This window comes from Etheostoma cragini, chromosome 15 (assembly GCF_013103735.1).
Source record: "Etheostoma cragini isolate CJK2018 chromosome 15, CSU_Ecrag_1.0, whole genome shotgun sequence".
NCBI classification, from domain to species: Eukaryota; Metazoa; Chordata; class Actinopteri; order Perciformes; family Percidae; genus Etheostoma; species Etheostoma cragini.
This window is the reverse complement of record NC_048421.1, coordinates 23,503,909-23,527,624: the sequence shown is the minus strand read 5'-3', so window position 1 is coordinate 23,527,624 and position 23,716 is coordinate 23,503,909. Positions and strand designations below refer to the sequence as shown.

At 42.8% G+C, this 23,716-nt stretch overlaps 1 protein-coding gene across 2 annotated transcripts in view; it reads right to left on the bottom strand.

Moving 5' to 3' along the window:
* Nucleotides 1-23,716, bottom strand: part of smg1 (SMG1 nonsense mediated mRNA decay associated PI3K related kinase) — a 63,310-nt gene that overhangs the window by 27,114 nt on the left and 12,480 nt on the right. For both annotated transcript variants that reach the window (XM_034893484.1, XM_034893485.1), the window contains exons 12-41: nt 23,459-23,560; nt 22,194-22,481; nt 21,230-21,360; nt 20,359-20,517; nt 18,989-19,107; nt 18,776-18,863; nt 18,574-18,675; nt 18,058-18,198; nt 17,321-17,547; nt 16,413-16,612; nt 16,069-16,230; nt 15,728-15,882; nt 15,480-15,613; nt 14,480-14,791; nt 13,915-14,056; nt 13,183-13,333; nt 12,814-12,934; nt 11,814-12,062; nt 11,296-11,447; nt 10,927-11,062; nt 9,181-9,325; nt 8,951-9,089; nt 7,035-7,253; nt 6,773-6,953; nt 5,625-5,786; nt 4,645-4,862; nt 4,326-4,480; nt 2,489-2,711; nt 2,072-2,318; nt 1,310-1,539 (exon numbers count right to left, since the gene is read on the bottom strand). In XM_034893484.1, coding sequence (XP_034749375.1) covers nt 1,310-1,539; nt 2,072-2,318; nt 2,489-2,711; nt 4,326-4,480; nt 4,645-4,862; nt 5,625-5,786; nt 6,773-6,953; nt 7,035-7,253; nt 8,951-9,089; nt 9,181-9,325; nt 10,927-11,062; nt 11,296-11,447; nt 11,814-12,062; nt 12,814-12,934; nt 13,183-13,333; nt 13,915-14,056; nt 14,480-14,791; nt 15,480-15,613; nt 15,728-15,882; nt 16,069-16,230; nt 16,413-16,612; nt 17,321-17,547; nt 18,058-18,198; nt 18,574-18,675; nt 18,776-18,863; nt 18,989-19,107; nt 20,359-20,517; nt 21,230-21,360; nt 22,194-22,481; nt 23,459-23,560 — 5,190 coding nt within the window. The remainder of the gene's footprint in view (nt 1-1,309; nt 1,540-2,071; nt 2,319-2,488; nt 2,712-4,325; nt 4,481-4,644; nt 4,863-5,624; nt 5,787-6,772; nt 6,954-7,034; nt 7,254-8,950; nt 9,090-9,180; nt 9,326-10,926; nt 11,063-11,295; nt 11,448-11,813; nt 12,063-12,813; nt 12,935-13,182; nt 13,334-13,914; nt 14,057-14,479; nt 14,792-15,479; nt 15,614-15,727; nt 15,883-16,068; nt 16,231-16,412; nt 16,613-17,320; nt 17,548-18,057; nt 18,199-18,573; nt 18,676-18,775; nt 18,864-18,988; nt 19,108-20,358; nt 20,518-21,229; nt 21,361-22,193; nt 22,482-23,458; nt 23,561-23,716) is intronic.

The window sequence follows — 23,716 nt, the reverse complement described above, 5'->3', positions numbered from 1 at the left end:
CCCCCCCCCCCCCCCCCGCCCCAAAGCAACAATTTCAAAGTCGCTATCATCAAGAGCATATAGCCTATACTTCCATAAAAATAAATCAGGCTTCTGCATGGCTCAGTGGAGATAGATATATTTCCAATAGCCTCCCCATTTATAAAGTGCATTCAAGAGAAAGAACAGTTGCACAAATGTTTAACATCACTTTTTACAATTAATCTTTCACAGAAATGACTCTGTAGCCTTGGTGGCTACAGAGTCATTATTACACGTTTCAATAGGTAGCCAATCAAATCCCTTCTGAGTGCAACAGTGGCATAAAGCAGACAGCTAGGAAAGCCTTAACTTAAAACTAGAGATTATTTCTACTATGCAACATGCAAAATCACCAGCCATGAAGCAGGCCATTAGTGTGTGTGGAGTAAAATTAAACCTTTGGCTACACTGTTGCATGTAGTTCAAAGTCAAAATCATCCACATTTTATGTTGAGGCACTATATAGTCTTATCATTTTACTTCAACAAATACACAGCCTTACAACTGGCCTCTTCATCTTCTTCCTCCTGATCACTCTCTACCTCTGCAGCCTCCTCTTCCTCCTGTGCACTAGTCCGAATATGAATATAAATGATCAGTGTCAGCACGCATTGTGTAGCGTGTTGTAACGTAACGCAACTGAAACAGCAACCCTCTTAACGTCACACATGCCAGTTTGTAGTTTTGTATTTTGCTGTTCTTGTCTTTACTAAAATCAAAACTCAAAGGGCAGAATGCTCTCACGAATCACGAGGGAGCGATTTGACTTTTGGAAAACGTTGCGCTGTTGTTGATGCCGACTCGCCTTCAGTTTACATTACATTCATTACAAATTTAAGTTTTACTTAAATGTGTTTAAACTTCACCTGGGGAAACTGAAAGGGCCGTCAGACCTCTAGCAGACTCGTAGTGGCAGACCATGGTAAAGTTGGTTTTATATTGGATGTTGGCTTTTAGACACATTTGCAAAATGTTGAGTTTGAGCTTCCAATATAAAGTCAACTTATCAATGCCCTGTGACAGTTCATCTTTGCTCGCGCCGCAGAAAGCTACAGACACTGTTCTTGATGAGATTTATCATAATATTTTGATTGAACGGGTTGCAAAAATCAAATAGAAATTCAAGCATTGTATTCAAAATTCAAGCACTTTTCAAACCTTGAAAACATCAAAATTCAAGGACTTTTCAGACCTTCAAAACATCAAAATTCAAGCATTTTCAAGAATTTTAAGCACCCGTATGAACCCTGTAGTAATTTACAGTACATTGTAGAGAGGAGAACGGTACCTTCTGAGCCTGAAGCACAGCCTCCCTCTGCTGCCAGCGCTTGTAGAGGCCAAAAAGTGGCGTGGCTCCGTCCACCCACTGGATGAGTCCTGATCGGGTTCCGAGGGGGGTGACAGAGTAGTGGCGGGCGTGAAAGTGAGGCTGCTCTTGCTGGTTGATCTTGGTGAACATGGTGTTGACAATCGACAAAAACTGCATGATGCGTTCATCCAAATGCAAATCCTCCAGACCTGAGAGAGAAAGAGAGAGACAAGCTTTAGATAATCACTTCTTCATTACTTCATGTGTGTGTGTGAATTGTCTCTTCTGAACAATTCCTACTGGAATCAGAAACTTGTAGGAGAAAACAGCCCAGGCTGACTAAATATAAACCCTGCTGTCTCCATGTGGTATCTTCAGGGCCACTGTAGCCCTAGTCTAAATAGTCTCAGGAAGGAACTTGTTTTGGTGTACGCACAAAAGAAGAAGTTTTAGTCGTTAACTGAAAACTCAGATTGGACAGATAGTCTAGCTAGCTGTCTTGATTTACCCTGCAGAGATCTGAGGACCAGGTAACCATAGTCCTCAATAATCCTCCGGAGGTTCGAACGGCAACGCAAAGAAAGCTGAATGTAGCAAACATCCAGCTGAAAAGAAGGACATCTGGCAGATATGGACTAGTGTGGCCCCGCTGTGTAAGTACAATGTTAGGAGACACGCCTAACAGGGGAGAGAATGTATTCATTTCCCACCCTTATTCACAGCTGTGAGCTGGTCCCCTACCTTTGAAAAGGTATGGGTAGTTGCGTCCATCTGAGCCCAGGAAGAAGAGCTTCTTGGGCTTGGTCTTGGTGGGCAGGATGGTGATGGTGTTGCCTACGCTCTGGATAGTGACAGCATCTGATGCCGACACCTCGCCTGGCAGGGCCATCTCTGTTGTTGTCATAGACACCAGGCGAGGACTGATCTCATCCAGGTGAAGCAGATAGCTGGCTCGCTTCTGAGCACGCTGCTGCAGGCTGATCATTATCTGACACACACACACACACACACAGTCAAACTTAGTTAAACTTGGAAAAGGTTTTGTGCACAATGTATAATGATTGTATTCATGATATATTTAAAGTATCAACAAGCGTACATTTATGCAAATAGATCTTTCTGAAATCCTAAAATGCATATACAAGTGCAAACAAACACCTGTTTGAAGGGAAGCCAGCTGCTGGCAGGGTTGGCAGGGTTGGTGGGGTTCCTCAAGCGCTCCAGGGCAGAGGTAATGGTATCACCGTAGGTCTGCTGGAACCAGGTCTCGTGTGGCGTCTCTGCTGGAGCTGCTGTGATGCTGCAGACGTGATCCAGGGCGAAAACCACAGGACGCATCAGAGCAGAGTGCTTCTCACGCATAATGGCGATCTTTTCATCCCTGCAGGACAACAAAGAACGTTATTAGACTGGCAAGCAAGTATAATAGGGTCCAATGACAGTATACTCCGAAATGCCAGGGGGGGCATACAAACTATATGATCTGTAATTTAGCAAGAGGCAGTAGAGAATACGTAGATAGTGGAAGTGAAAGGAAAGCAGGCTGACTGACAACAGTAGAAAACACATCCATGGTTAACCCTGACGTACTGCCAAACATTGCAGGTCTACTCTTAATCATTAACTTTGCTGTTGCTTACCTCCAAGTCAAAATTACTGTCTGCCTCTCGATGTTACAAATACTCTGTCCATGAGACCGTTTTTAGCTTTTTCAAAGCATGCATTTAAAATATCCTTCTGGAAAACCACGTTTTTCCCTAGCGGGTTGGCTCTCTCTTGCCACATATTTGATCATGTCTCTAGATGTCTCTAGAGATGGTGCAGGACACACCTTAACTACTTGTGGAGCCTTTGGGCTGGATGCGAAAGACGTGGTCATGTAATTCTTCTGGCTGATAAATCTAGTTTCATAGGGTACACCTCTACCAACTGAGCTCCAGGAGGTCAATATGGAAGACAAACAGGGCACAGAAGCCTTTACTTATTCTTCACGGCAGAAAGTAATGCTTTATGCTCCGTTAGAGCCTCCTGCTGCAGTAGACGGTACAGAGACAGCGAGAGAGGATCAGAGATGTGAAAATCGGAACGGCTGACCAATCAAAGCAGAGTGGCCTTTTTTTGGACTAGGGCTTAAAGTAGGGCCAGGCAATTCATTGAATTTAGATTTCAATTAAGTCTTTTAACAATCACCTAAAATAGTATAATGGCTAAACGATTATTTTGCCACGTTTTGTTTCGCAAGATTACTCTTATTTTGTCTAGGGGGACAAGTCGTGCGCATATCATCCACTGCAATCTAACAACTCGAGAAAAGATGGCAGAAGGAGAGCAGCCACAGCAACATTTGTCGAGAAAAAAAGGCAAAACCAACTCCGTGGTCTGGGAACAGTTAACATTAGCTAACCCTGCTGTCCCCCTGACAGTAGGCTAGCAGTGGTCATAGTGAGTGAAAATGTGATGCAATATTGTGTTATGTATCTGGAATTGTTCATTGGCTATGTAACATTATGTGACATCTGTGAAAGCTAAACTGACTCACAGTAGTAAAAGATTTTATTCTGATCCAAATACTCTTTCTGAACACACACAAAAAAAAAAAAATCATACCCTGGACACTATCCATTATATTCAAGATTAATGAGTAATTGTGTTAAACAATCGTGATTTCAATATTGACCAAAATAATCGTGATTTTAATTTTTCCATAATCGAGCAGCCCTAGCTTAAAGACACAGCGGAGCATCTCAGACAGAGGGTGAATACAGGTGAAGCAGCCATGGGCAGTGTGAGAAAACGTTTGTTTAAAACATGTTCTAGTAGACACACAAAATATACAAGTAAAAAAAATAATACAAGTATGAACCAGAAAATGAGATCAGTAGGTCTACTTTAAGGATGCCAACAAACTCATAGGAGAAATGCAGGCGTAAGAAAGGAATGGACTGGAAGTCCTGGAAGGAGCTCAGCTTCTAAGGCATAAGTAGGAGAGCCGCACCTGCGCAGTGTGTTGTTGTTCTGTACTCTCTTGACCTCGTCCTCCAGCTGTTGGATCCTTCGTAGGACATGCATGTGTTGCTGTTGTAACACGCCCAGCCACAGTTCATCCCACAGTAGGGTGACTCTGCGCAGCTCACCCACCAACTGCTGGACCTGATCACCACACAAGACTAGTTAGCAACTTTGTGAGACTACAGCGTGAATCGGATTTAAAGTCATCCTGCCAAAGTCTATAAGAGCAAGAATGTTTCCAGCATAAGACTGGTTGAAAATATAATCATAAAACTGTAACAGTCCAACTGTGTGCAGCACCCTACCTGAAGCACCATGGTAGGGTTGGCAAAGGACAGCTTCTCCACGATCTTGCTGTAACAGTCCTGCATCATGGCTTGGTCTTGACTGGAGCAGAAGGTCGCCAGCTCCTCTGGAGCTCCTCCTGGCTCGCTGCCGTCCGGCTGCTCCTCCTCCTCCCCACCCAGGCCCTCTCCCTGCATGCTGCCCAAGAAGGTGGGCAGAGCTGATGGCAATTTACTCCCTGTCAACACATTTCAGATCTGGTGTTTAAAGTTTTACTGGTATCACTGTTAATTCTCATTGTGGTTAATTGTAAATAAAAATGGTTCAATGTTGAATTTGTATTTTTATTTAAATACCACAGGGTTTCTGCAGGTTTTACCAAGTCAAATTTAAGACCTTTTTAGACCTCTGTAAGACCATTATGAATTAAATTTAAAACCTTGATCACAACATCAACTGAGCGGTACATTCAGTTTTATTAAGCCCAATATCACTAAACTTGCCCTTCCCCATAGTTTAAGAATAAAATTCGGTCCATGTCAGTAGTACAATCCGAAAGAGACTGACACCAATAACAAAAAAGCTGAATATATAAGTAGCAGAGGCTGCAACCTAAGTAGCAGGTTGCTCTTTTTTGTAGTTGTAGTAATACCACAAAATTATATTTGGATTAGTGAAAGAAAGAACGACAAAACCACAAATAAAAAAAAATAAAAAAAACATTGATGGAGGAAAACTAAGACCTGTTCTAAATTATTTAAGATCTAGAAAACAATACTTCAGTTAATTTAAGACTTTTAAGGCCTAACATTTTGATTTTGTATTTTTAGACTTGTTAAGACCCTGCAGAAACCTTGTATGGTGGCCAGTTGTTCCACTATTAAATGTAGCCAAACTTGACATCCTAGTTGTGAGTGTCTGAATGTGACTTAATCTCATTATCTGGAACCAGACTCTTTGAGGAGCTGCATATAGCCAGGTCAACAGAAGTAAAGAATACCTGCATTCTGAGCCTCCCCTCCTAAGGAGAGTGAACCCACAATGGCAGGGTAGAGGATGAGATGTGGAGAGTCCTGGGCCACTCGACATAGCAGGCTGCATATGCTCTGTCGGATGTATGCTTCTGGATGGTTGAGACGGGAAAAGAGCTGGGGGATGATACCTAAGGAAAACAAACGTCAGTTTATAAAAGGCAGTAGTAAGGGCAGGATTATGTTAGAAATTACCTAGTTTGTATGCCATTTTAACTAGATTGTATGTGGAGGCAAAATGGTATCATAACTAACTCGGATCAGACTGTCTTCATAACATGCAGATTCCTTCCAGATAATATAGACTTTTAAAATGGTGCAGCACGGTAGGGAACGCAGTTTCCTGCATTGCATTAGCAATAGAGGATGAGAAAGCGTTTGACTGAGTCTCATGGTCCATTTTGTTCAAAACCTTGTACAGTTTAAATTCAGCCTATTCAGCTTTATCCGGTGGATTCAGGTGTTGCACTCTGCACCGCACAGCGCAGTCCCAGCTAAAGATCACCTATCTCAACCTTTTGCTATTGAGATTCTCTTTGTATTGATTTGAGCTCTATGTCACATGCCCTGATGTGACAACAAAGTCTGTGCAAGGAATTATCGATTGCGGTACTGTAGCGCTGTAACACAGGCTAACTAAATATTGATAGGAAAAACGAATGCTAGATGTTAGCACAGTAAAGGTAAGAGGGAAGAATGAAAAGGTAGAAAGGGTTCTTCCCTTCCCCATATGTTTTGAAGAAGAATGAATGTAGTATGTGGAATGTATATTGAATTCTTTTATACCTAATCAACAAAAAGTTGCGTAAAAAAAGTGAATCAGGGTCCACTTCAGTAATGTTTCATAACACTACAATGAATGCATCTGCTATATTTCTCATATTCTGATCTTTTGTGTCTAACAAGCTTTTGTAGCATACTCTTTTCTGTTCATCTGCATTCATAATCGTAACATCCAGTGCACAGGTAAGTAAGCAAGTTTAAGTAAAAACTCTAAATCTAAACTTGTCCCTGTGTACACAGGACCAGTAAAGTACCGCTGAGAATGTACCACAACCAGACTTTCAGTTATAGGCATGGGGAGATATGAGGATGCTTGTTCTGCAGGATGACATACCCCTCCAGGGTGCTGTAGGGGTGGAGGCTAAGCCCAGTTCAAGCCCCTCCCTCAGTTCACCAGCATGCTTCACCAGCAGACGGAGGAGACGCAGGGTTGCCATGACAATCACATCGTCATTGCTCTGTTTGCTGCTGTGATTGGACAGCAGGAGTTTGGGGTCATCCTCATCTATAGGGACCTAAAACACACAACAGACACTGGGGGTGATGGACTGAACAGAAGGCTGCACTGGATCCCAGATTATGTTACTAAGTCTCACCTGTCCAGCATTGAGCTTGAGGAAGGTGAAATAGGCCTGGCAGGAGACCCGGTAGAGGCCGAAGATGCGGTCCACCACTCGTCTCCAAACCCGGATCAGACCATCTGTGACAGGCTGGCCCGCCTCCCCCAGCCAGGGGCACGAGCCAGTGAGCTGCCTCCAGATCACGTCTACCATGTCGTCCTCATCGTCTTCCTGCTGTAGAGCCATGTCCTCATCCTGGCACACAGCACAAGAGTGGGTTTAGAACAATCTGCACTGGTCAGCAATGAACCTCCAAAGCTCTGCTCAAGACATCACTTAACTAGACGTTTTGAGAAAGTAAAGGACCATAACCCCTGAGGTGCGTATTAGATGTTCCGACAGCCAACATTTGCGTGTCTACGTCAAAGCACTAACCTTTTTTGTATTACTGATACCAAAGCAGCTACCAAGCATCAGGTATTGTTTGCTCTTGGTTAGTTTCATTCTCAAGAGTACTGGGCAGAAATACTCAAACATCTCACCAATACTGGAGTACTTGTTAAAGTAGTTAATCTTCCAAAACTAAACCTACACTCACTGCAGAGGAGATATAATGCAGTTGTTGCAATTCAATTTAGTAGATTTACTGATTAGTTTTAAAAACCAGCACCTAGCCTGATCCTACCAGACTCTGGTACATTGCATTTGTACAGATAGTCCGGCCTCTCACCATGGAGAGCCACCATCGTGATGCCATGCCCCCCACCAGACACACGCTAATTCTAGTAACTAACAACTGTGTCGGTCTTAAACTAGAAAAGACACTTGCGTTGGGCTTTCCACTGTGCTGCCCCTTAAGTGGAAACTACTTCCCCCCCCCTTTACGTGCATCCTATTTGTGGCGATCAATCTCTCTCTCTACTAGTAACGTGTCAGCATGTGTTTTACTGTAAATTTATCACCAACTGCCGATTTAGGGGACATCGTCCAACGTTTGGTCGTGACGTTGGCTTAGCGTCGCTAGCGCTCGCCTTAGCCAACTCCTTCACCACTAACAGAACAAGCAGGAAAATCAAACTTTTCCCGAACCCCGTGGGGAGGAGGGCCACAACACCATGGCCCCCAACAAGACTCAGCAAAGATTGTACTTGATCGGGCTTTAACTTCTGGATATTCAGCAGCGTTGTCGCAACGGACCAAATGGCTTTGCTTGCATCTTTTGCCGCAGACGTTAGTACAGAACTACAGCTCAAACTAGCGCACAACCTCAACGTTATAGTTCTCAGAAACTCCCTCTGTTCACTGATTGGACAGGTAATGATTGACTGAAGAAAACCCAAGAACATTCCGCAAACCCAGACAGAGTATTGTAACCAAGAGCATTGAAGGAAACTGAAAATTGAGCGGAAGTAGGTAAGAGGGCGGAGCCAGGCTAATCATCACCCGTGTCAAGGAATGCAAGTACATTAACACATTTTGAGTTCGATGGCACGGTGTTTCCCATACATAGGTTCTACTTGGGCGCACCACCCAATAGTTATAGTGCAAAACAGAGTTGGGACAGAATGACTTGTATAACGTTATAAGGACCCTCAAAACACGGATAAAAAACACTTGAAAAAATGAACTAACCAATTAACATTGGATAGCATTACGTGTAATACGAATTAAAAGTTCGGAGGAGACATGACGTGCGCACAGTGTTGAGATGTGCCATCACCACAAGTTCATTCTTGACCTTTGGGAAACACGGTTGTCTAGATGTGAAGTTTGCTGAAACGTGCAGACAAAATCTCTGTCACAAGCCAAAACCCCCCCCGAAATGTGAATTATGTGTTGTGACAGCACACGACAATTTTTTTTCTCACTTGCATTAAATTAGAATGTAGAATAAGTATCATTGTTTTTGTATTATTTAATGCCTATTTCTTTCTAGGCCTGTAGGTGCCTACCTGTATGCCGGTAGGCCGACACATGGCCTGTCCCAGAATGCTGAAGATGGTGTCCTTGTCTTCTTCACTGGTGGTTGCTGGCAGCAGCTCCTCTATCTCCTTCTTTTCCCCAGGAAGAAGAGGCAATCCCTCCCCTTGGCTGGCAAAAGAGAAAAGAATGAATTGCATTCGATCATACAGGTGAAGCTCCAAGCAGGTAACTCTACATGTATTCCACTGGGTCCACTAACCTGGCATTATCCACCACTTTCCTGCCCCAGCGGTAAGCCCAGCTGGCCAGGGCCGCCCAGGACTTGGCCATCTCTGGAGCCAGGCTGGTGGAGAGCTGGTAGAGTTGACCCAGCACAAAGTCTGGCTCCCCAACTCCCACACTCACTACACAGGGAAGACCGTCAAGAATAAAATGTAGGTAGAATCAAACAACAGTGCTCTACGTTTTGATTGGAAACAAGCCCTCAATGCCTTAGCAATGTAAGACCCTAATGATTTAAGATATGATTTTATTGTCCTGAAGTAATTTCTTGAAAGCTAACAGTATCTGTTGTTTGGAAAAGACAACACAACTTAGTGGAGATAGATATAGATAGAAATATATATATATATATATATATATATATATATATATATATAAAAAAATACAGAGACTGTACCACTATGCAGAGACATTCGTATGACAAAGCCAACAAAATTGCACACTGTCCCAGGGTTAGGTATCGTTTGGTTTTTTCCCAAACTTGTGCTAAAGGGATCATTTAAAAAAGGTGCTGGTGCCTAAATGCCGCCTGAAGCAATTTACTTTGGTTTTATTTTTAAAGCACAAAACGAGTATTTTACAATAACTCGAATGCACCACAAGGCTTAGGCTACCAGTTTAAAGTGAATGCACCATCTGCGTTTTCCCCCCCGACATGGGCAGCAGCAGACTGTTCCCGCCGCGGTGTAGGAATACTCCACAGTGTAATTCAGTCACACTTTACACCGTTTAACGCTAAGACTTCAGCCTTTTGACCTATTGTTTATCTGCCGGCCGACACATAGGGCCGATATTTGCGTTTTTATGTGTATTGGCCGACACGCGGAGGCTGCGTTTGCCGATAGTTTTGCAGCTCTGGCAGCTCTGTGTTGCTGGAGACGCTGCAGTTCACGTGCAGGCCGTGCACCTCCCATCCCTCACTAGCAGAGTGCTAAAAAAGGCTGCTCTTCAAGAGCTGGCTGCGTTTTTTGCTGCTTTTGTTGCTTCTACGTTTTTGTTCTTTCATTAAGAAATGGCAGAGCAGATTCCAAAAACAAATCCCATGTGGCAGCATTTTAAATACATATTTTGTATCTTCTTGTTCTTACTTGTTCTGTAAGCACCTGTTTACTGGTTCCACTTACTATTTATTCATCACTATTTCAGAACTCAACCTGTCTATATTGTTTCTGTTATAGTGTATATAGAGTTTGTTTTGTATGACTAAGCACATTGTGAGCAATGTATAATAATGAAATAATATATGTGTCCTCATACTTGGCAAATAAAGCTGATTCTACCTCACTTGTTTTTACGATTTGTTAAATGTTTTTAAGTTCAGTAAATGTTTATTTTTCAAGTTGAGACAGCATTTGTTATTATAATTGTCATTTTTATGATGAAAACTGAGGGAGCAAAAGCAGTAACAGCTCCAAATATTGGCTCAAGAAAATCGCACCCAGTATCAGTCATTGGCACAAAAAGAATAAAATAAAAAAAAAAATCTCAATCAGCACTAAAAAAAAAACTATTGGTCAATCCATAGTCCAGTAGATACCGCTGGCATATTAGCACCGGGTCTCGGAACCAACCCTACACCGCCCGATGTACGATGTTAATGAATGCATAATGATGAGCTGGATGTGTCTACATCTGTCTAGAGGTGTGAGAACTTTAGCATTGTTTGACCGTGGACGCTTAAATGTGTCTTAATAACGCCAATGGCATGTACTGTAAATGTTACCTGAGGTCTCAGTGATGATGTGGGGAATGCCCTGGTCCTCAAGGGGAAGCTCCAGTAGAGCAGCAATATTCCGACTCAGAGGTGACATGCTGCCCACAGCATTGGATGAGTTTACTGCTCCGGACCTCTTAACCACCTAAACATCACCAGTGTTGAAATCATTTTGTTAATTATTTTCTTAATATCATCACAACCTAGTGTGCACCTGCTGTAAAAGAGAAATGCATTACAATAAGAAAATTATTTTTAAAGTTTTACAGCTGAATAGCACAGCTTTGGCTTTTTCTTTTTTTTTTTTAGAAGAAAAAAAAAGGTATATGCTTCCAAAGTCAGACCAAAAGTTGGAGCTCCATTGATAGGCGAGCTTGCCTGTTTAAGCTGAGGTGTCATGTCCTTCCAGTCAGCCAAAAGCCATTTGCAGAGTGTCAGCAGTGAGCGGCAGGCAGCACCTTCATTCTTCCCCACATGGCAGTAGGACAAGGCAGCCCTGCTCAGCATCTCCATGGCTGCCATGGACTGGCCTGTGGACGGAGACACTGCTTAGGACTAAACTGAAGACATCGATACACTGCAGAAATACAGTAGTTTCTACCAGCAGAGAAACTAAGGACACCTGGCAAATGTGTCAGCTGGGATCAGACTGATGAAATGTTTTGGTCAATGTTTTGCATTGTTATGTTGTGTTTGTGTGCACGCTGGTTCATGCCGGCTCATTCTGTGGGTCCTAGGAGACCTATTTCTCACTTAAGACTCAAGAATAATCTGTTGTGGCGAGCACTGCTATATGACTACGCTGCTCTGGAAGATGTAGTGGGAATTGTCATCAAAACCCCCATTCTATTCTTGCAAAAGAAGTGTGCAGCTTTTAAATGTCTCCTGGTTGTCACCTGCAGTTCTCAAGACTTTGGCTTTTTCAATCTGCAGCTCTGGTCCCCATTTCTCCCCCAGGGTGCCTTCCAGGGTGAGACGCCTGAAGGCCTGGCTCAGCTCGTCCTGCTGCTGCTCCTCTTCTTGTGTGCCGTCACTGCATTGGCTGAGCAGGCGGGACGCCAGGGCAATGTTGCCTTTTTTCCGCGCAAATTTGACAGCGGTCAGACAAAGCTCCATTAGGTGGCCGTCTATGGATGTAGAGTACCCTGAACAAGAATAGAGATGGCAAAATTTCAGAGCCTTGTGTGGACAAATGCAGCGTCTTTCCATGGGCCCCAGTACACTTTGGATATCATCCTTATTTTACAGTTTACTTTCAGCCATCTCAGAGCTTTGTTAACATCCTGTTGAGGCAAACCCAAGATTCCTGTTGCCGTTGCTCCCCATTAAAAGCCCGCCATGCTGTACATTTTCCTTGTGCCAGATTGGCTAAATTGCTCGCCTCACGTAGAAACACCTTAATACAATATACGGGTTAGTTAGACTGACTAACAGTGTTTCATTACATTATTTTTTTAGACTCAAGCAGAGCAAGCGCAGAGGAGTATTTCAGACAGCTGATCTCTGGGTGACTGCCACTGTTGAAAAGTGTAAAAATATTTTTGGTTCATTATGAAACGGTGGTGCATCCATTTGACTATGTTTATGTGGTCAAAATCATCACTTGAAACACCAATTGATTTTATGATTGCAAGACACATCGATATGAAACAAATCAATCTTTGTACTGAACAGCCAAACCATCAAATGTCAATGTCCCAAACACTGAGATTTGCATAATCTGCAAAAGAGTGAAAGGATGTATTATTTAGGTCTGTCACAACAACATTTAATTTAAGGGGATAGTTCACCCAACAATCAGTGTAATTCTTCAATATCTAAAAAATATTAACAGATCAACCATAAAATTCCTTTGTAGCCTATCAATGTGCACCTTATCTAGTCAATGATAACTACCTTTAAGTTTGTCGAGGAGCTGCCTCTGGAACATGGTGTATCTGAGGGCCTGAAGAAAAGGCTGGACATCCTGTTGCTTACAAGAGCTCAGAGCTTCACTGCACAGAGGAATCATACAGTCCTGCAAAGAACACAAAACACGGGGAATTAAACCTCCAGCTGTACATTAATTTGACATGAATTCCATCATTCAACAGACAGTTTTGTTGTGTTCAACAAAGCATGTCGGATCTTCAGTTGTGATCTATTTTCTGTTCATAATTTACATTTTCTGGTATCCAACAAAGAAAGCCGTACATGCACAACACTTAGTTTCAATGCATTATTTTATAAAGCGTATGGCCAAATGTAAAGTACGGGTGTGTATACTTCTTGTCCAGTGAGTGTGTTCTCCAGGGTGGCCGTGCAGTGGAGCTGCAGGGTGGGCAGGGTCGGCAGGGCATCAGACAGAGTGAGAGTGGAGAGGCGAAGAGGACCCAAGCAGATCCGTCCAGTCTGTTTCAGGCAGCGCACCAACGTACTGCAACATCACATCATTTACTAAGAGACTGCAGGACTCGTGCATGTAAATGGAGTTGTACTTAAAGTAAAAGAAAAGTCTGCATCAATATTTCCAAAGCAAGTCCAAAAATTAGAAAAGCCGCCAATGGGGAATGCTTCTAAACCTTTAATGATTTTTAAAAGGGGTCAGAAAAAAAAAAAAAAAGAAAGTCGAAAAAAAAAAAAAAAAAAAAAAGAATCTTCAATTTTGACCCGGAAGGACAACAAGTGGTCGACAGGAAGACAAGACAAGGGTTAAAGAAGGGCACTGTGTGTTTACAGCCAAGTGCAACATTGATTGATTGATTGCCTTCCAGGAGAGACCACATCATAGACAGCTTTTCATCAAGTGTGACCATTCAGATCAACGCTAAACAAAACCATGCTGGGCTTGGATAGGACTTCATTTGAACTGGTTCTGTCCAATCACAGTCTTGCCAGATCTCATCTACTAACCCTAAAAAGGGTAAACTAGATCATTGAGCCCTTCAGGGACCGGTTACTGGTTTCTACCTCAAGAACTATGACAGGACAACTGCAAGTTTCCATGTGAACACTCACTCTGGATTGGCTGGGGTCCTCTGCTCCTGCGGTTGAGCGGCCTTGGTCATGGCGCTAACAGCGCAGCGAAGCAGCTGTACCTCGATGGCTCTCTGCAGCTCCGTTGGATCTGGACTCATGGATGGCAGAAGCCTCTTCAGATCTGACAAACATGCATACACCAGACGTTTTTTTTGTGGCTAAATGGGAATGTTTGCATCTTACACATAGTACAAGTTCATTTACACATGCAGTACACAAATTGAAAGCTTCAAATAGTTAGATTGTAAATCAATGTATGATAAAATATGGTGATTATGGTATTCCTCCTGTATTCCCTATGATGCAGACCTTACACAACTGCTTAATTGATTTAAGCTACAAACACACATTTTAGGTTTTTAATAGGTCCTTTAATAATGGCATTAAACTTAACAGCATTGATTATGGTATTCCTTCTTAGTAGACAATACGCTGAATGTCCTTTATCAATGCCATTTCATTGGTTTCTTTGTTGAAATAAAAAAGTAGAATATTTACCGGGTTTCTTTGTTTTAAAAATTCGAGCATCAGAAATTGCACTCACCAAGCTTGTCCTTGGTGCTGGAGAGGGAGCTGCAGTCCTCTCCGGGCAGCAGCTCCAGCTGAGCTCCACACCCGGCCAGGTCTCCCTCCTCAAAGCGGCTCAGAGCCTGGATGTAGTTGAAATCTGTCCGCAGGTTGATGCTGAGTGGATTAGTGGAGTTCTGTTTGAGGGCGTGGACGGTGGCCTGCCACTCCTTAACAGAGGGCCAATCACAGAGGGCAACATAACACTGAGACGCTTTGTTGGCCAGGAAGTTGATCACCTCAGGAGAGCACTCGCCGGACTTTAGCAGCACCGTCTTTCTGCTGTCACCTTTTCAAGGGGAAAGAACACTTTGAGCAGCAGATATGATGCACATGTTACACAACTGCTTAATTGCTTTTCAGCTACATCCATACACATTTTAGGTTCAATTTCATTGTTTTCACAAAAGTTAAGACAAGTACAATTGTAAGACATCATGCAGATTAATGACCTATCCCCAGTCACTACTTTATATACGTATGTGGGCATTCAAGTTTAGGTTAACGTATTATGTTCTTAACACGCTTTTTATCCCGAAAGAATTCAAAGAAGTTATCAGCATGTTATTACTAATGTAAGACGCCTAACATTAGCTAGTAAGGATATAACATTAGCCCACGTTATCAGATACCTTGTCGAGGTTACCACGCTGTAATCTTAACATCACTAGCAAGGAAACTTTAGCACAACGAAGCTGACAAAGTGCTAATTTGAAAACGTACCGACTTATAGACACTTTACAAACGAATAACACCGTCGTTGTAACCCAAAATAATTAGTTAATTTGCAAAGCTTATGTCACTGAACTAGCATGTTGCCACTCCCCGCAGTAGGCTTCTTGAAACACTGACTGAACACACAGGACACGTTGACCAATCACAGTCCATGGGGTCCGAGTTGCCTCAACGCCAAGTTACACATTTCTGTTAAGCGTTATTAAATAGTAGTTGGGCTGCGTTCAATTTGTATGGCTTACCGTTGCTGGTGTGTTTGGGGCTGCTCATGTGGCTAGGGAGTTTGAGCAGACAGCATTCAGAGCTTTTGATGCTGCAGTCCATCCCCGTAACTGCAGAAAGCTGATCTTGATACTCCAGAGCTGCCTTCTCAAACCTACACACAAACACAAACACACACACACACACACACACACACGACAGACAATATTGATTTTGTTGAGGATCTGGCTGAGCTGTGAGGATGTCTGGTTACGGCGGCGTTCCTTACCGTCCCTCAGCCTGCAGGGCGACCGACGGCAGCCAGGCCAGCCCCCTGCCAGTGGTGGAGAGGCTCCAGGCAGCCAGGCCCTGGATGGCCTCAGGACAACGCAGCTCACACAGAGCCTCCACCAGCAATGTCAGAGGAACCTCCAGCTCTGGACCCTGATGAGCACAACAAAACAAGCGGTTCATCTAACCAGCAGATACTGCCAAAGAAACACATTATAAATGCACACCACCTAAAGTTACACACCGGAGTAACACAGGAAGGCCTATAAGATGGATTACATTTTTTGTACCTTGGCAAAGCTCAATTAAAAGTTTTTTTTTAAGTGTATTTGTACTGACCTGGGCGCTGCTGGCTTTAATCTCTGTAAGCAGCTCGAAGCCGTGGCGAATGGTTACTGCTGGTTGGCCTGACAGAAGACCGACTCTCATCAGTGCCAGACGGATCCTCGTCAGCCAGTCTTGGCATGTCTGACGGTTAGTGTAGAAGAAAGTCCTGATGCCCTGAGACACAGGAAAGGACAAATTCATCATATTATTTTTTTCAAATAAGCCAATGACTACAGGTAAGCCAATCTAAACCCATTTAAATGCCTTGATAGTCAAATTGTGTTCATGGTCCCAGCACTCCTTTGGCATAGTCAAATCTGTAGCAGCAGTGGATTATGGAGCTTTAAATGACATACCTTTGGCGGGGCAGTGAGAGCATTGGCGCAGCCCTCATAGGCGTTGTACATAAGCTTCTCAAGATTCTCCACGTACTGAAGCAGCAGAGCAAGGCGGAGCTGATTGGAGTGGTGACCGTCGCCATCCCCTCCAGCACCAGCCCACGCTCCAACATCCTGCTCTGGGTTTAGACTGTGGGCAGCCAGGCTGCGGATCATTCCTGAAACACATTAGAAAAATAATGTCATTGCTGTACTGTATATGTAAGCTATTCAAAATACAAACTTTTTTTTAAGTTAAAAAATAATAAATATTTTAGATTTGATTAATTTAATAAAGTAAAAATTGCACATTGATAACAACAATCGTATTCCGAGGTGTCCCCATGTAGAAAACACTGGACTATAAACACGGTAGTGATGTTGTCCTCAACTGCTATTTGACTCGGTTCTGTCTTGGCCTCAGACAAAGAGGACTTGGAATTTTACTTGTAGACCGGTCTGTTTTGTCTGATTTATTTAGTGACATCATTACTGTGATTCTGAGTTCTGATTTATCTGTGATAAACTTCCTGCTTCAAACGCAACCAATAAATAACTCAACTCCTTTCTAATTTGGTGTTGACAGATGAAATCCCTTTCTGCACTCCCTTCACACAAAGAAAGTGAACACGGAGACAAGAGAAGAAGCTGTGGCTCATGTATTACATATCCCCCAAAATTTAAATTTGGCTACATAACAGACAAAGAGTTAATCTTCAAAACAGTGTCCAAAAGAAAACACAAAGGGGAACCGGACTTTTATTTGCACTAACTATTGTTTTTAGAGGGTGCTATAGAAATAAAGTGTATAATTATTATTTTATTATTGGGTTGGGTTGACGGTAAAACAAAGATGGTTAGGTTGAATTCAGCTAGAGGCTCTTTACCTTCAATGGTCTGGAAGGTATCCTGGGCTCGGCCCAGCGGTGTTCGGAGTTTGGAGAGTACCGTGAACTGTGCGGCCTCCCACACCGCCCACTGCCACAGCACCGCCTCGGTTTTCAACTGCACCTGTGGTACTACCCCTGGCCGGCTGCATTCTACACCTGCTCGGCCTTCCCGTTTCTCCAGCCGCCGGCAGCTGTAGTACAGACGCTCCAGCCAGGGATCCTTGCTGTGGATCGAGAAATGTAAAGCTCAGTGTGAACAACATTTGACTGCTGTAGTACATACGTGCGCACACCCACACACACACGCTACGTGGAACATAGCATTTATCTCGAGAGGGACTCGCTGGAATCCATGACCTGACCGAGGTATTCAGAAACACCCTGTTCTCAGAAGTACAATCACCATCAACAAAACAGAAGTAGAAAAATAGCAAAAAATAAGCTGCCGTTCACGTCCTGTGATAATTATATTGAAAGAGAAAAGAAGAAAAAATACATTTTAGTTCTCTTCTAACAGTTACACATTAGAAAATGGGAGGACCCCACTATTTTTATTTGTTAGAAGGTTCACCATTAGTTAATTTCAGGACTTTTTGGCAAGCTGTATGCTGCTATATAAAGGCAGCCTGAGCCTTGCAGTATCTATCTCTATCCCTGGGACTGTAAGAAAAATGGCCTGGTACCAGAGTTTGTCTAAAATCTATTCATGCTATCATCACTCTGTCACTCCTTACCCTCCACGGTGCAGGACTCCATATAAGATGAAGCTGATGAGGTCGCTGAAATCCTGGGGGTGGAAGGTGCTGCTTGGTGCTCGGCTCATGTGGTGGCGGATGGCCAGTGAGATCTCCCTCATCTCAGGGTGGCTGTGGTTACTGTGGACAAACAAGATCACACATGCACGATTAATAAGGCATAATCCCAACCTGTCAAAAAATGTGTTAACATCTGGATTGAGTCAAACAATCATAAGTTAGACTTTGATGTTTGTGAAGGTTCACAGTATTCCTGTCATAGTATCAAAGGAAGGGTTTAAATAGAGGGTAACTGGACTTGCCCAAGAGTTAAACCTTTCCATGGTTTCTTTAGCTTTAACTCTGGCGTTTCATTAGTGCTCTTCATAGTGCTACGGCTTATTGTGTGTACCTCAGCACCACTACCCTGATATATAAAAGATGCCAAACAGACTTGCCTTGCAGAGAACAGATCTATTTTAGTGTAGATGCCCTCCAGCAGTACAACAGTCTTACCTCAAAGCCACATCAAGGGGGATTGTCCTGAGCAGCTTGCCATAGGCCTGCCTCACCCGCACTGCTGAGTGGACCAACTGGACTCTAGCCACATCCGCACACCTGATGAAAAGATAAGAGCAGTAAGAAAACAAGCCTACTTTACAGATCACGTTTTAAACACTGCACAAGAACAGTTTAAGCTTTTGACTATGATGTTCACCTTTGTAGCAGCTCAGTTGACAGAGATGAAGAGAGGGCCTGTAAACTGTGGCAGGTCTGAAGACAGATATTCTGATCTTCATTAAGACCTAGCCAGAGTTAACGAGGAGGAGAAACATTGAGAAACAATAAATTACATATCACAGCCTGTCAGAATGTAGACAACTCAAGTTAAAGAATTCTTTGTTGGAAAAGCTGGACATGTGGACCTTACCGTTAGCCAGAAGACCCCTGCAGAACTTGCTGAAGGAGGGCAGGGAGAAGAGAGGGCTGTAACTGTCCGACTTCTTCATCAGCACAGAGATTTCTTGAGCCCAGGTCAGCAGCAGCCTCCTGACAAACCAACACAAAGGTATCAGCAATTGTAACCAGTAATGTCTGGGTCTTTTGCCCATTTTGCAGAGCTACAAGTCACACAAACATAAGTAGCTTCTTGTGAGTTTGTTGGCTTGCTGGCTTGGTGTCTTGGCTCAGAAGAAGAAATCTAAAACCAAGCTGGTGCTAAAGATATTCTGACATACATTACTATCATTCTTTCACTCCACTGATGGATTAAAATGTATCATACTAAGAATGAGTGCTCATAATCTGTTCCTGCTGCAGCAGTGTTTCCTCTTTGTTGATGGCGGCCTGCCACAGTAATATTTCTGCCACTGTGGTATAGGGAAGACACACAATGGTTCCCACTATATACACACCATATAACCATCAACGCTCCTTCAGCGGTTTATGAAAAGTGATAAAGTTGTAATTAAACAACTCTGCAAAGCCATCGGACTTACTGAACTGTCATTGGTTTATCCGACCCCAGATCAGACAAGAAGCTACGAACGTTGGCGAACGTTGCACGAGACGCTGTATTCCTCCGACACGCTGTATTAACGTTAGCTACTATTTTAAAACCATTTTCCAGGTTGGTGGGGGTGCATACCGCTCAAAACCGACATGAAAAAGGTAGCGTCATGTAATGTTCAGTCAGTGTTTTGCTTTAGTGTTAAACTGTGTAAAATGATTGGTGATGTTAAATCACCGGTTTAACGTAACCTCCCTACGGTACCGTCTATTTGCTGAATGGTTTTAAGCCAACGGTCAGTGGCTAACATTAGCAGATGAGCCCGGAACGTTATTGTTCATATTTTGGCACAATGTTTCTGACCGTAGTGGTCATAGTTTTCAGGCAACGTTAATTATTGACGATGTTTGACAACCCCCAATTAACGCTTGCCATGAGAATTGTGAACCATAAGAATCATGATCTCAATTTTTACAAAATAAGTCATGGTTCCTATTTTTAATCAAGAATCGTTCAGCCCTACCATGTGTGCTTGTGCCGACAACTGGTTATGAGTGAGATTATTGTTGGAAAGCCCAACGACACTCCTAGTGTACCAAGACCAAAGCGGCACATTCAGAGTTCCTGTTACCTCAGTGTCACAGTGGCACCCCGAGGAGTGGACAGAGTGGACAATTAGGGGTGATAAGACTATTATGTTGATGCGCATTGATGGAACTATGTCAACTGTTCTACTGATCATTTCACTGTTAAGTACATGTTCTGTTGTGTAAATTGGCATGATGAAGAACCTGGCCTCGGGGTAGAGGTGCTCCTTCACCAGCAGACCTCCCAGAAGACTTAGCAGTGTGCTGAAATGTTTCTTTGTTGCCGTGGTCACGGTGCTGATGACAGCGCCATCAAACAGGGAGGGAGAAGACGACAGGCTGGACGAGATGAAATGATCGTGTCTGGACAATCAAAGAGAAGAGACACAGGGCCAGTTACGGAGTAGCCACAGAGCAGCTTTAACATGTAACAGTAACCGTTTCATTGCTCTTTCAATATGGCAGATGTTGAGACAATATATTTACTACAGCTGAAATAGCAATGTCCCTGCCGAAATACTTAACCTGTGTGCTCCCATGAGGTGCAGGTTCTGTAACTTAGCAGGCACTCGTAATCACACCCGCCATGTTCAGTTTTTTCCCCTGTTCACATTGTTTTTATTTAAAAAAAATCCAGGGTGTTTCCATATTGTAAAAAAAAAAAAAAAAAGGAAAGACCAGTGTTTCCCTCAGATTAGAAAGCAAGTTGTGACGCCATATACTTTAAAGAATGGGGACTTCAGAGGACATTTAGAACTAACTATTACTATTACAATGACTGATAGTAGGGCTGCTTGATTACGAGAAAAAATCTTTTTGATTAAAATCAGTCACAATCATTTTTGGTCCATATTGAAATGACGATTATTTAACACAATTACGTATTGTCTTTTAGAGAGGTGTTGCAATTATTGATCTTAAAAAAAAAGTTAAACCGTTTAATCCAGTGAAAAATGTATTTTTTGCCAAGAGTTTACTTGAAAGTGCAAATGGCTAAATTAAACAATTTATGCCATAACATCTAATAGGTGTATAAAGTCTGCATGCTGTAGTGGACAGCAGGTTGCTGTGTTACCTGGTGCAGTGGGAGTACAGGGTGTACAGCACAGCATACTGTATGGCGGGGTAGTAGACGGCTAACTCAGAGTGGACCAGCATCAGATTGTGACTGAGCAGAGCGAAGACCGTAGGAGACAGCGCCCACATCTAAAACAGACACAAACACATTTCAACATGAACATGCATGGCCACATAAAACATCAGTTCATCTTGTCCTAATGATGCTTCACAATTAAAGCCAGGACAATAATATGACAATGTGTCTTTGGGTTTAGTTTACTATCCATCTAGCAAGGTTTTCCCAGTCAGAAGGGATAACCCTAATCAACACTAACATTTGGTATTATAGTGGATAGACAAACAGCTTAAGAATTGTGGTTGCAATAAATATCAATGGCTAGCTTAATTTTTTATTTTTTTTGCCAAACTTTCCACAGGAAAACAACTATGTTAATTGCAGAATCATTTGAAGATTAGACACTACTCAGACTGACTCACTGAGAGCAAAGCATAGGGACTGAGCAAGAAAGGTCAAATGGAATTTAACTTTTATCTGGTAATTATTTGCTATACTTCAGTGTGATTCTGAGTCTATGAGTCAAGGACGTGAACTCCACTGCAGACTAGAAGTGGTCTCTGCACAGTGAAAGGTGTCTCATATGATCAGGTCCAAAGCGCCTTTGGTAGCCCCGCAACAGACGCACATCTCCTGTTCAACCATTGTCACAAGTTGTCATTTTTGATTGGTTGCCAGACTCATGAGGGCGTCTCTGAGATAATATAACCCAGCTTGAGGGCAACGGCCAAAATAGTACAATTATGGAGATATGGCTTTAGACCAGTGTGCTACAGATAAATGTACAGATAAACTTTTTGAGGCCGTGACCGATAAAGTATGATTTTTTTTTTCTTTGTATGATATATTGAACACTTATATTTTGGTTAGTTTGTTTCAGTTTTAGTACAGCACTGTGGCTCACCCCGATGAGAGAGTTCTTGGTGTTGCCAATGGTGGTGAGGGTGCTGAGGTCGAAGATGAGGCTGAACTGGGCCTTTTCCGGGGGGAGGGTGAGGGAGGCAAAAGCAGGGTGCTGGATGTTGGGGCACGGGCTGCTGGGAGCAGGGGCACCACAGGGTTCCAGGGTCATCGTCAGGCTGGACAGGGCACATGCCATCTCACCCAACACCATTTTATAAGCTGCCTCGAGTGTTGGAATGTTTTTCAGGCTTAGCAGCGCCTGGTACACACCATGAACAGCTGACATCACCTGTGGAGTAGAAACACACACACGTTTAGCAAGTGTTTGAAGACATAAAAAATGTCAAATGACATTTATTTTTCTCTCCAATTTAACCTAACCTCAACAATAAAAAAAAAAAAAAGCAGCCCTTACCAAACCCCAATTTTAAGTTTTGTATCATTTGTACTTGGCCTATTTTTCCTAGTAAGGTGTCCTTATTAACAATGCACAGAACTCACTACAGTATTAGGGCTGTAACGATATGGAAAATAAAACCAAAATCTCGACACTTAGCTCCACAAACCTATGTAGCAGAGTGGGAGTTAAAGGGGTGTGTCGCGATTCTGCATTCTCAGAGTTCTCTTTCTCATGTAGATCCAATGCTACCATATCTTTAAATTACTATTAGTCTTTTTGGTCCCGTATTCCCGTTTTGTCTGGTAAATTTAGCTACCCGTACAGACGGCAGAAGCAAAGGGGAGCTGACTGTGGATGTGTCCCCGGGCCGGGGCTGTAGTGATAGGGAATGGTTGCTGGCACACTTTTCCTATTTGGTCCCCCCCTACAGGTTGGGAGCAGAATTGTCCATTTCTGTTACCATTACCATTATGCTTATGTCTCATTCCAAGGAGTTAATGAACCACTGAAACCATTTTGGAAACATTATTTTAAGGTACAATAGAATCTTTGTGTTTGATCGATCAATATCATAAAATAAGGTCTCTGTTGTACAACTGTTGTAACAAAGTGGGATGGAATCAATGGCAAAACAATGGCATGTGTCAAAAAATTATTACGTTTCCTCAGGGTATAGAAGTAGAATAATGCTCATTGTTTTTCAACTGTCTTTATCATATGGCTGTAATGTTTGAGTACCCACTTCATTTGGCCACATAGTGTAGTTGCTATAAAGAAAACATGCACCAGGCTTTACATGTTAGCAAATAAACCTAGCTCACCTGGTTAAAGTCTCAGTTTTTTTTTCAATTAAGTAACACACACACCTCTTTCTCTCGATTGAAGCGCAGCTTCAGCAGCTGGGAGTCGGGTGCCAACAATTTCTCAACAAAGGACGCAGGCAGCTTCGTGTTGATCTGGTCCACAATCTGAAAGCAAATGCAGAGTCAAAATGCCTATAAGAAAATGTTACAGAAAAAAGAATTAAAAAAAAAAAAAAAAAGAGTGTAAAGCTCTACTAGTCTTCTCTGTCCTGAAAGCCCTTATCTGAAAATTGTATGGCTTTGCAGAAATACTCATGAAGG